We start from the raw sequence: 13,592 nt of genomic DNA on the forward strand, positions 1-13,592 counted from the left end.
AAAACGAGTAAAGAACATGGCCCACCTCGCCTGACGCGGATTCAGTCTCCTCGCCTCTCGGATATACTCCAGATTGCGGTGGTCAGTCCAGATGAGAAAAGGGTACTTAGCCCCCTCAAGCCAGTGTCTCCACACCTTCAGGGCTTTTACCATAGCTAGTAGCTCCCTGTCCCCCACATCATAGTTCCGCTCCGCCGGACCCAGCTTCTTAGAAAAGAAAGCACAGGGACGGAGCTTCGGTGGCGTGCCCGAGCGCTGTGATAGCACGGCTCCAACACCAGCCTCGGACGCATCCACCTCCACTATGAACGCTAATGAAGGGTCCGGATGCGCCAACACGGGAGCCTCAGTAAACCGTGCCTTCAACTGGTTGAAAGCTCCCTCTGCCTCGGCCGACCACTGTAGACGCACCGGCCCTCCCTTTAGCAGTGAGGTAATGGGTGCCGCCACTTGGCCAAAACCTCGGATAAACCTCCGGTAGTAATTGGCAAACCCTAAAAACCGCTGCACCTCCTTTACCGTGGTCGCAGTCGGCCAATTACGCACGGCGTTAACGCGGTCACACTCCATCACCACCCCTGAGGTGGAAATGCGATAACCCAGGAAGGAAACGGCTTGTTTGGAGAACACACATTTCTCAGCCTTGACGTATAGGTCATGCTCCAGCAGCCTCCCAAGGACCCTGCGCACCAGGGAGACATGCGCGGCGCGTGTGGCAGAATAGATCAAGATGTCATCAATATACACTACCACACCCTGCCCATGCAAGTCCCTGAGAATCTCATCTACAAAGGATTGGAAAACGGTTGGAGCATTCTTTAACCCATACGGCATGACGAGGTACTCATAGTGGCCTGATGTGGTACTAAACGCTGTTTTCCACTCGTCTCCTCCCCGAATACGCACCAGATTATACGCACTCCTGAGATCCAGTTTTGTGAAAAAACGTGCTCCGTGGAATGATTCCACCGCCGTAGCGATGAGAGGTAGCGGATAACTAAATCCCACTGTGATTGAATTTAGACCTCGATAATCAATGCACGGACGCAGACCTCCCTCCTTCTTTCTCACAAAAAAGAAACTCGAGGAGACGGGTGACATGGAGGGCCGAATGAACCCCTGTCTCAGAGCTTCCGTGACATATGTCTCCATAGCAAACGTCTCCTCCTGTGACAAGGGGTACACATGACTCCTGGGAAGTGCAGCGTTCTCCTGGAGGTTTATCACGCAATCCCACCGTCGATGAGGTGGTAATTTAGTCGCTTTCTTTTTACTAAAAGCGATAGCCAAATCGGCATATTCTGGGGGAATGCGCACAGTGGAAACCTGGTCTGGACTCTCCACCGATGTGGCACCGATGGAAACTCCCACACACCTACCTGAACACTCCTCTGACCACCCCTGAAGAGCTCCCTGTCTCCAGGAAATGAGGGGATTGTGAATGGCTAGCCAAGGAACCCCCAACACCACCGGAAACCCAGGTGAATCAATAAGGTAGAAACTAATCTGCTCCCTATGATCCCCCTGCGTTACCATGTCCAGCGGAATCGTGGCCTCCCTGATCAGCCCTGACCCTAGCGGTCGGCTATCTAAGGAGTGCACAGGGAAAGGAGGGTCTATCTGTACCAACGGAATACCCAACTTACGGGCTAGACCGCGATCCATAAAACTCCCAGCTGCACCTGAGTCTACTAGCGCCTTATGCTGGAGAGAAGGGAAAAACGCAGGGAAAAAAATAACCAAAAACATGTGACCGACAGGAAGCTCTGGGTGAGTCTTGTGCCTACTCACCTGGGGTGACCGAGAAGTATTCCGCCTGCCATCTCTACTCCCAGAGGCGCTCCTCCAACACCGGTCTGAAGTGTGTCCTCTCCTGCCACAATAGGTGCAAGAGAAGCCACCTCCTCCGTCCCCCCAAGATGCAGCCCCTCCCAACTCCATCGGAGTTGAAGCGGGAGGGCTGGGAGGTGGAACTGACAGGACCCCCTCTGAACGCCCGCGGGCAGCTAGCAGGTTGTCCAGTCGTATAGACATGTCAATTAGCTCATCGAGAGAGAGTGTTGTGTCTCGACAAGCTAGCTCCCGACGGACGTCCTCCCGAAGGCTACATCGATAATGGTCCATTAGGGCCCTGTCATTCCACCCCGCACCAGCAGCCAAGGTCCGGAACTCCAAGGCGAAGTCTTGCGCACTCCTCGTCTCCTGTCTGAGGTGGAACAGTCGCTCACCCACCGCTCGGCCCTCCTGAGGGTGGTCAAATACGGCCCGAAAGCGGCGGGTGAACTCTGGGTAGTGGTCTCGAACCGAGTCTGGGCCGTTCCAGACCGCATTAGCCCATTCCAGGGCTCTACCCGTCAGACAGGAGATGAGGAGGCTAACACTCTCCTCTCCAGAGGGAGTCGGATGAACGGTGGCCAAGTAGAGCTCCAACTGGAGCTAAAACCCCTGGCACCCAGCCACCGCTCCGTCGTACTCCCTTGGGAGCGCGAGACGCAATGCGCCTGAACCAGATGCCGACGTTGAAGGAGAAGGTTGCGACATCTGGGAAGGAGCTGGTGTAGATGTCGGGATACCACTCCTCTCCCATCGTTCCATCCTCTCCATCATCATGTCCATTGCCGACCCTATCCGATGGAGAACGGCGGTGTGATGAAGGACACGCTCCTCCATCGATGGAAGAGGGGTGGTTGCTGCTTCTGCTGACTCCATTATTTTGGTGGTGCGGGCTTCTGTAACACTTCCAGTGGTGGAATAAAAGAGTCAGGTGCAGAGAGCATGGATATCTTCAACAAGTGGATGTTTATTCCTTATAGAAATAAAATACAATACGGCGACGCCACACAAAACACTGGGCGCGTAAAGATACTGTCCAAGAAAAAATGTATCACAGAAATCCACTAATGAACACCACCAACACGAAACAGAAAAAACAAGCCCGCACAAAAGTCGGCGGACCAACTGGGTTTAAATAACCCCTAACCTAAACACAAAACAGGTGAAATGTCATAAGGTGAATGCACCAATTTGTAAGTCGCTCTGGATAAGAGCGTCTGCTAAATGACTTAAATGTAATGAATGTAAATGAAACAAATTAGACCAACTCAAAAGAAAACAGAAAAGGGGATCGGTGGCAGCTAGTAGACCGGAGACGACGACCGCCGAGCGCCGCCCGAACGGGAAGAGGCACCATCCTCGGCGGGATTCGTAACAATTAAATTATTTTTTGGATTAAGCCTGTTACGTAAAATAATTTTGAAAAAGTCAAGGGGTCTAAATGCTTTCCGAAGGCACTGTATAATAGTCAAATCATAGTGTAAATGCAGGTGAGCCTTTTCTACTCATTTTAGCCATTTCTGGTGTTTTGTGGTGGAAAACTGGGTGTGTCGAGCATAACATAACAAGCCAACCTGTTACCCAATAGATATATAGGATAGGCTAGAAATATTTAAACAACATTTTTTGGGAGCAAATATTTTTTATTCAGCGTCTTGAGATGGTAAAAACATGTTATTTATTAAATTGCTCTTTGTCAGAATGTTAAAATTAGGTGACTTTTCTTTTCCTTTTCTTTTTTTAACTTCACTACCCAAAACATACTCTATCGGTGGAACGACCCTCTTATGCTATGTGTAGATATGTAGTAATGTTAAACATGGTGAACACACAGTCAATTTCATAAAGATATATCTGTATTAAAGTAACAAAAACCTGCCTCAACAATATATTTGTGAGGATGGCCTTTTTGAAAGGTTTGATTTCCTATTGGAATAGACAACTGCTGCAGTATCAGAGGGCAGAGCTTGGCCAAAGGACTGTTTTCACTAGGCTGCTGATGGTATTCTGAGAATCTCTTTGAAGACAACAGTCGAACAAGATGCTGCACAATCAAGCAATAGAGCGAGCTACTTCAAAGTGTCTGACCCCTGCAAACAATAATGAGTTGTTAGGACGTCCTCAGGTTTTTCTCTAGTTCCTGGTTGGTCCCGTGGACGTCCCCCAGGACGTTTTTAGGAAATTCTTGGGACATTGCGTCCCCACAGAACGTTCCCATAGGACCATCACGCAATGTCCTAAGAACTAGTCAAATGAAAGCCCTGATAACCTCCTAAAAAGGTCCTGACATGGTCCTCAGTGACGTCCTGAAAACATACAGGGAACTAAACAAAGGTCCCCCAGAGAACGTTCCCTTTGGGACCATCACGCGATGTGATAACAAGATAATGTAGCGGCAAAACCGTATACGGACCTAATGGGAAGATCATCGAATGTCCTCAGGACGTCCTGTATTTTCTGGGACATTATCTCTGACCAGCGCATGGGAGTGTCAGAACAACCCAACATGGGGGCAGGCTGCTGTAATTTCACAGTCGCATCGGCCTGGTCGTGACTCCCAGACCTAACATTCGCTCTATCAACCAATCAATTTGGATTTGGGCAGTACTTTCTGTCCAGACATTTTTTCACAGTGCACTTGGGGAGAGGTTCGGCCCCAATGTTTACAAGGCTGCACTGTTGGCTAGCGTCACCACATAGTCAATGCTACGAGCCAGCATTGATTGCCCTAAGTAATAGCTGGAACGGCTACTCTATTTTGTTTTTTACAACTGCATGAGGTAAAATTACAGCAGCAATGTTTTGGTCAAGTCCCACCAAATCCATAAATGTATTTGAATTTAATTGATGAATCCAATATTGCCTATAGGTGTTTATAAGGTTTCTACCCTGCAAACGAAAATAAGTTGTTAGGACGTCCCCAGAACTTCACGAAATGGTCGCCTGGAGGTTTTTGTCTAGTTCCCGGTTAGTCCCGAGGACGTCACCTGATGGTTGCAAAGAAAGACCCTTTACTCAGTATTTTATTGAAGCACCCTTGGCAGTGATTAAAGCATATAGTTTTCTTGGGTACGATGCTACAAGCTTGGCACACCTGTATTTGGGGAGTTTCTCCCATTCTTCTCTGCAGATGCTCTCAAAAAATAAAGTTATACATAGGGAACGGGCACCCTAGCTTCATTAGAAATCCCCCCTTGTTACTGTTGCCAATCCCATCAAGGACCTGATTGGTGAACCACTGATCCATTCACAGCTCTTTGTCTTATTTATACAGTAATTATTAGTCAACATGTCCTCATCTGGAATTTAAACTCACAATCTCTTGGTTCTCAGCTGATTTTTTGGTCTTATGGCTACCACGCTGTAACAGCATGAAGCGAACCCGTGCACATGCGCAGATATTTTGTGGGACCGTGTGTGACTGTCTGAGAGCAAAATCTTGCATCTCTCTCATCTCAATATCTGTGGCGCTGCTCGTAGCAACGTCATTTCAGCTGAGTCTACCTTTAAGAAAAAGTATTATATTTATCATAGTGATAAAAGTACCCACCTAATTATTATTATACTTGTAAATGGTCCTCAGTGACGTCCTGATAAATTAAATGGAACTACACAAAGGTCCACCACAGAACGTTCCCTTGGGACAATCATGTGACGTCCTCATGACCATCATGAAACGTCCCCTTGTGATCATTGAATGTCCCATGGATAACGTCCTCTCAGAGCCAAATAGGAACCTTTTCGTAACGTTCCCTAATGGACATCAAAATACTTCATTATTACGTTATACTGCGAGAAAAACCCAGACCTGTACTGAACGTCCTCTTATGGTCCCCAGGTTAACGTCATGTTTTAATGTTCCTAGAACGTTCTCAGAAGGAAAACCTTTAAAGGGACCTAATGGGAATGTCACCTAATTTCCTTAGGACGTCCCCTGTTTGCTGGGTGTTAACCAATTGTTTTAGAAAATTTAGATTCATTTTCGGAGTTGACCTAAGTTCAAATTGAAATGACCCCATCCCTGAGCGACACGGCACTCCTCCCACATAAGACGGGCTACAATAAGAATGAGCCATTTTCTATCTTGCATGTCACATCACATGGACATCAAGGTTTTCCGAGCCCTGAAGGAGGGGAATGCGTTAAAGGCAGTGAGCTTTGAGACTGAAAAATCCTTGAACTTCTGGCAGGTGGATTAATTGGTTTACTCAATGTTATTTCACTGGGGACTTCTCAAAACAATTTCAGACATTAGAGTGTCTTGGGAGGTACCAGAGACCTGAGGGGCAAAGCAATTTAGTTGATTGCTAAAAATACATTTGCAAATTTTCTCTCCGCCTACTATGTCTATTGGCTGCATGGCCAGTGTAATGGCTCATATTCTAATGCATGCTTTCTTGACCCCACCCCAAGAGAGCATATCAATATCCATTTACAACAACTTGGACGTCTGCGGGCCTTGACAACCGAGTAATGGGCAGCTTTTACAATCGCTAGTGGCGTTTATGAATGATGATTCCCGTTGTTGTTTTTGCCGCTGTTGTCGGGATCGTGATTACAACCCCACGTCATTACCATAACACGTTTTACCCCCCACCACTATTACAGCTGATTTATCAAATTGCTTTTTACCCACAGAGGGAACTCGAGTAGTGCAGGCCCTCATTCCAAAGATCTATGATTCCTTTGTATACGTTGCAGCTCTAGCATCCAAACGACCAATTCATCACTCGCACCACTCATCTAGGGTCACGTCTTGCTAATATGCACAACAGAACTGCGCCGTTTCTGCATCTACTATTACATTGAAAATACCTCTCTCCCCTCTCAGTGGCAGCGTTTATTAATTAGTAGTTAGCATACTGTGGACAGCCACTGTTTCACCTCTACTTTCTGCCACTGTCATGTTTTGAGACAGCACTTTGTGGTGCTCTCTCGTTAGGTTTTAAGCTAATAAAAGGTGGTTTTCACCAGTTTGTTGTTGCCCGCGCTGTCAGTGTTTCTCTCCCCAGCCGCTCTGCTTGTTTTTCTCTCCTACTACAGTCACTCCAAAGAAGTTAAAAGTTGGAAGGATTTATTTGCTCCATCCAACTAGAAATCTGAAATCAACATGCTTTGCCCACCATTTTTTTAATTTAACTAGGCAAGTCAGTTAAGAACAAATTCTTATTTACAATGACAGCTTAGGGACAGTGGGTTAACTGCCTTGTTCAGGGGCAACTGCCTTGTCAGCTTGGGGATCTGACCTATAAACCTTGTGGTTACTGGCCCAACACTCTAACCACTAGGCTACCTCCTCTAACCACTAGGCTACCTCCTCTAACCACTAGGCTACCTCCTCTAACCACTAGGCTACCTCCTCTAACCACTAGGCTACCTGCCACCCCATTAAGACTGCTTGAGACTGATTGACACAGGTGAAGATTTATTAAGCAGTTTATATTAATGCTTTTAGGTATGACCCAGGTATGACCACTCTTCTGAAAGTCAACGTAGGTTCTACATGAATCATCAATAAAGAACTAAATATATTGTTAATATATTTTTTATATTTATATTTGTCATCAATATTACTGTCTCTAAAATAATATTTTATGTCTTTGTCTCTCACTGCAGGAATCTTCGTACTCATTTGCACTGAAATGCCTTATCAGCCTTTCCACTGTTATATTGCTTGGTCTTATAATAATGTACCATGCCCGGGAAATCCAGGTGAGTCGAAATAATGGAACAATGTTGCAGGAAATACCATTTCATTATGCCATCATTTATGTGGTGATGTGGTGATTGCCTGAATTGCTCGAAAATGACATTTCATGGATGCAGTAATGCATGCAGTGTAATTGAGTTTGATTATCTTATTGCATTGATTATGATGCCTATTATTAATGAATCGTAATATTTAAAGTTTTTCGGGTTTGTTTTAGGATTCAACAGTTATACAGGTCAGCTTAATTGGGTATATTAGATATTTTACCGTCCTACTTCAGTTGATTTATATTATGATATTTACTAAGAAATTGTGAGACAACAATGCAATGTACTCTCAACAAGGTGCTCTCTTGTACTTATTTTAAGACCATATTTTAAATAAAGAGGGGCATCTATAAAATATTTGATACAATTTTTACGGTCTAAAAATCTGGTATTAAGCTAAGCACTGTGGAACAATGTGTACCTACACTGCAGTAAGAAACTACCTGCTTAGATAATTACCTGGTAAATGCATGGTTTTACCACCGCATCTGTTAAGTGTGACCAACGAAGACTGTCAAATAAAGTATATAAAGACTGTAAAATAAAGCATAACTGAGCTATTTTGTGCTCCTCTGCAGCTGTTCATGGTGGACAATGGGGCGGACGACTGGAGGATAGCCATGACGTACGAGCGCATCTTCTTCATCGTGCTGGAGCTGCTGGTGTGCGCCATCCACCCCATCCCGGGCCATTACCGCTTCACGTGGACGGCGCGGATTGCCTTCACCTACACGCCGTCGACGGCCAATGCCGACGTGGACATCATCCTCTCCATTCCCATGTTCCTGCGCCTCTACCTGATCGGCCGCGTCATGCTGCTGCACAGCAAGCTCTTCACGGACGCCTCGTCGCGCAGCATCGGCGCCCTCAACAAGATCAACTTCAATACGCGCTTCGTCATGAAGACCCTCATGACCATCTGCCCCGGCACCGTGCTGCTTGTCTTCAGCATCTCCTCCTGGATCATTGCCGCCTGGACGGTGCGCGTCTGCGAGAGGTAAACAACAGCTAGGGAGTTCCCTAGAGAGGGCAAACCACTGCCGCGCGCCACAGAAACGCACGCCCCACCGCTGTGCACTGTGTGTGTCGGCACTCCCCCGTCTCTCTTTCTCCCTCAGTCTCATTTTCTGTTATCGGTGTCCTGTTGTGTTGTCGTGTTCTGTTCGTCCTCACTAGTCGTACCCTACCACACACACACACACAAACACACACTACTGACTGAGTGAGAGAAAAAAAACATGAGTTTCATTAGCTCAGCGATCACTACACGAGTCCCTACTCCTTGTTTTTATGCTATTTTAGCAGCTTTTCCATAATTCATGAGTGTCTAATTGTTTGTTTGCTGAATGGTTTGTTTTGGTAATGCTGAGCAGCCCCAAGGATCCCCGTTCCCTCCAAAACTGCACATCAGGCTTTATCTCAAGGGGGCGGTGGGGATTCTCACAGATTCTCAGAGAAAAGGGAGGAGGCAGGGAAGAGCGTACTTTTTTTTTTCAGACCCTTTATGTCGAGAAAATTTAAGGTTTATAATTTATTTGATGTTAAGTTGTTTAGTTTGCAGGGGCTGAGGGAGGTGGGATGGGTTGACGTCAGCTCCCGTAAGGCTCGTTATGAGAAATGGCTGCAAGTCAAAAAGTTAAACAGACAAATCAGTCAACAGGAATGTTTGCTGTCAGTCTGTCATGTTGTCAGTCAGTCTTTCGGTCAGTTGCTCTCCTACGTCTTGCCTGCTTTTTTTTTATTTTCTCCCTTTCCCTCCCACTTCCTCCCTCTGTTAACACCACTAACAAATTCCCCCTGCACCCTCGAGCCATAGGGTCCAGCAGAGAAAACAGTGTTTGACCTTTGGCTCCACCTCCACATGAAAAGGAAAGCAGTAGGGTGAGGCGGAACTCGCGTCCTAGTTCACCAAGTAGTTTGTTGGCACACATTCAAAAGAACACTCTATTCATCATAGTCTACAGGAACGAATAGCGTTTTGCTGAAGTTACTTGCATGACACCATTTTAAAGTGGTACTGTCACAAGAATGGATACACTGGTATTTAAGTCTTAATTTAACAATGAGAGACACATGTGTTGCCAAATACAGTGAAAATCATGAATCGAAAGTATGGATGGCATTGTTGATGGTGTTCTATTTGTCTAGTAATTTCCCAACACTACAAAGGAAAACTATAGAACCACAGAGAAATTTAACCAAGCTCTTTAGTAAATATTTATGGTATTTATGGTATCTATGGTACTACGGATATGTATGGTACTTGAGCCCAACATGCGGCTGGAGTCAACACAATAGAGTGGCTAATAGGGTCAGGAGAGATGATATCCCCATCACCACTCCGTGCCAAACTAGTCCGCAGCAGTGCATGTTATATGAGACAGTCCAATTATGGGTTCAATTTGAAAGTAACATGTTTACGTGTGTTTGGGTGTGTATGTGTTTGTCTTGTGTGTGTGTGTGTGTGTGTGCGCGCGTGTGTGTGTGTGTCTATAATGTTATGTTGTACTTTCTATTTCCCCATTATGCTGCTCCATAGGGATACCATGTGAGTTCTCGCTCTCTAGTGGAAAACGTATCATTTTGCACCGAGCTGGCGCCACTGCTGCCCTGAGTGGGGGAGGGGAGGGGGGGGGGGGGCGAGGGGAAGCCATCCCCCCAAAAAGGCTATCCTTTCCAAACAGAGTATGGCAAAGGAGGACTAGGTATTTCCCTATTAGCTGGCATGAATGTGGCACCTATATATATATTTTAAATGTAATCAGAAAAAAACCATCCAGGCTTTTAGTGGCTAGGAGCATAGGGGAAACCTATGATTTGAGCAGCACTTTGAACCAAGCGTCTCTTTCTAAACTGTTTTATGGTAGCAAAAAGGAGGAGGAGGAAGCGGAGGAGGAGGGAATTTGTGATAAAATTGGAGCAGCTCCTTCAAGTCACCTTCACGAGCAAGCCTGAGGGCAATTCTCGTTTTTAAATTTTTTATTCCTCTTCCTTATGCAATTGTTATAGATCCATAATGTGCCCACTCTTTCCAGCATCTACTTCAAAGATTTTGCTGAGGAACAAAAGCTTTTTAGTCCTTTGGGTTCACACACATTACCATTTCATTATGTGTCTCCCCTCACAGAATTGATTGAATGATGTCATAATGGTTAGGTATTCAACAGGCTTTTGTCACTTTTTCCCAGCTGATTCAGTTTGCTCCAGACGTGGCAAAGGAAATTCACCTGAGATAAATATTCACACAAGACATCCGTGCTTATTTGAGGTGAAAATAAACGTCAAGTCATTTGTCTGGTCAAAATCGTTAATGTGAATTTGAGCTTGATTTGGACACATTTTTTTAACCAAAGTTCTAACATTTTACCATATTATAATAACCCCATTAACCCGTAAACATTATACGAAAAGCTCTACAGCTAGGATGGGGAATAGTGAGAGTGTTGCTATGCATTCTAGCACAGTTTCAAAAATGGAGTCACGATGAGATTGTTTTCTTCGAGGCAAAGGCAGTGTCTCCAGTTTGAGGTTTCAAAACATGGATTGAGTGATCACCTGTGGTAAACAATGAAACAGCATGGGGGTCTTCATGTTTACTGCTCTCGATCACATCATTCCAACTCACCCAATAAAGAGGCGCTTGTTTTCCAAAGTGCTGGGTGTGAGTTAGGAAATTAATCTGCTGATGCGCTGTTACATTGGCCACGCTCCTGAGCCAAAGGGCAGAACGATGTGAGATTGGACAAGCACAGAGTCTATCTGCAATACACCTAGCCGGGGGGAAGGGTTGACACATGGTGGGTGGAGGGAAGGGGTGGGTGGCGGAGTTGGCAGGAACCGTGACGGTACAGTAGATGGAACCACTGCTGGTCACTGCAGCTCCAGAGCTCCCTACTTTATCTAAGCTCCTCAGTCTTTTGGCTTTCCTATCAAAGTCCCTCCCTTTTACGTCATGATCCTTTATGGATATCCTACTACTGTAACCATCTAACGTGGCATGCTTGCAGTTTTTCCTCATCATCCCCACTTATTTCTCTTTCCTTATCCATAACCAGCAGGCCTAATCCAGTCAGAACTCAGATACACTTGCATGCCTTGCTTGTCTCCCCACAAGTCCTATCTCTTCTCTCCAACTCTCTCTCCCTCACTCTCTCTCTCTCTCTGAAAACGAAACACTCTTCTTCGAGGCTACATGAGACCGTTGTTTCTCATCTCGGTCTTCCTGAGGACCTCTGGCCATCTAACAAGCTTTGGAAAGTCAGGAGACTTTCCCTCGCCACAGATGAACAGGGTTGAGTTACTAGCCGGTTACCGACTCATATCCAGTGTGTGTTGTTGTCACTTGGCCACAAGATACAGTTCACAGCAAGGGTGGAATCCTAACTTGAGAGACGTGTGTGCTTGAACTTGAACTTTCACAGCAACTCAAAAGTTTTGTGTAAATCACGCATTGGTGTTTGGGTAAAAAGTTCACGTTCTGTGTGCTTTTCTCAAGTTTGGATTTGGCTGTTAATGATGTACAGGCCATATCCTGACTTGAGAGATATGTGTGTGAAACTTTGAAATTCCACAAAGATTTCATGAAGGATATGTGGGTCTGTTCAAGTTTGCACGTATGCTGCTCGGGTTTCAGAAATGGCCCTCTTGGATTCATTTTCCTAGCCTTTCATAAACTCTCAAAATGTTCTCATTATGTGGTAATATAACATTTAACTCCACACACATGAACTGAACTGTATGTTGTGTGGAAGATGGTCCAGGTAGACTTCTAGACCTTCAACAAAAGTTATTCTGAGTTGTATTTTGTGTACTATTGGAGTATACCCCCACTCTCTGTATTTATCATGCCATTGATATTCCATGCAGTATTATTACTGACAATGGACAAGCTTGACCTAACAACATTCTGAAACATGGAGGATGTTTATGTTTATCAAAGAGAGCTTTTGTAGTCACTACAGTACTTTTCCATGAGGCTATACAAAAGCTTTCCTCTTCAGGCCAAAATTTGCTGTTTAAAGGAGATATGTTTTGTGTTGTCTTGTGCTGTCTGATACTTTTGCTTGGGTTTCTTATTTTGTTGTTGCGTTTGCTGTGGTATGGCTTGCTTTGCTTGCGGCGTAATTAGACTTAGTTTCAAATCGATTTTATTACAATTTCGTTTAGTAAATGGCAATGAAAAGAGAGAATTTCTAGAATCCTTGAAATGATTGCTACAATCCTTGTGGAGTGCTTGCTCTGCATTTTGGCTTGATGTGCGAACACAATTAGGATTAAACTCAAATGCAAACTGCAAACCTATCTGTATCTGTTTACTGCCGTTGACATCCTCCCCTCTTACATTTCAACATATTTGTCCCAAAATAATCTATGCCACTGCTCAAAATCAAGGAGACTCGTTCAAAATCCTTAAATGTGCTACGATTTATTTTTGCTTGATACAGTATGATGAATTACTGTAGAAAAAGGCTGCTGTTTTTACACGGACAAGCTAAGGCATATGACAAGTCACATGTGAATGTTCTATCCCCACGCAGAGGCTTATATTAGGAGCAAATTAACCTATCCAAAATGTTGCCTGCTCTAGGCAGAGGTGGGACCAAGTCATTATTATTTGAGTCACAAGCATGTCTCGTGTCAAGGTCCAAGTCTCAAGTCGAGTCACAAGTAGAACGGATGACTCCCGAGTCAAGTCCAAGTTGTGCATTCTAAGAGCAAGTCAAGTCAGGTCATAGGTTTTTTCAAGTCAAGTAAAGGATATTCTATACAGGCAATGACTTGTTCAACTAAAAATATATCACTTTGTCTTCAACACATTTTGATTATGCAAGAATTAATTTTAACAACAAATTCTAAATGCAAGCTTCATTAGTAAATTATCAATTTCAAGCAATTTTGAAATACCAAAAGATGCTAGTAATTGTTGCGTGATGCCCCATTGTTGGTGAGCTTGCAAACCAAACAGTTCATATTCTGGATCACCAAACTATTTTTGGAGATGC

The 13,592-nt window shown here is 44.9% G+C and overlaps 1 protein-coding gene across 4 annotated transcripts in view; it reads left to right on the forward strand.

Annotated features, from left to right (window-relative positions):
- The window catches only part of LOC129814327 (small conductance calcium-activated potassium channel protein 2-like), a 65,298-nt gene that overhangs the window by 25,880 nt on the left and 25,826 nt on the right, over positions 1-13,592 (forward strand). For all 4 annotated transcript variants that reach the window (XM_055867393.1, XM_055867395.1, XM_055867394.1 and 1 more), the window contains exons 3-4: positions 7,450-7,545; positions 8,169-8,587. In XM_055867393.1, coding sequence (XP_055723368.1) covers positions 7,450-7,545; positions 8,169-8,587 — 515 coding nt within the window. The remainder of the gene's footprint in view (positions 1-7,449; positions 7,546-8,168; positions 8,588-13,592) is intronic.

Source organism: Salvelinus fontinalis, chromosome 17 (assembly GCF_029448725.1).
Source record: "Salvelinus fontinalis isolate EN_2023a chromosome 17, ASM2944872v1, whole genome shotgun sequence".
NCBI lineage: Eukaryota > Metazoa > Chordata > Actinopteri > Salmoniformes > Salmonidae > Salvelinus > Salvelinus fontinalis.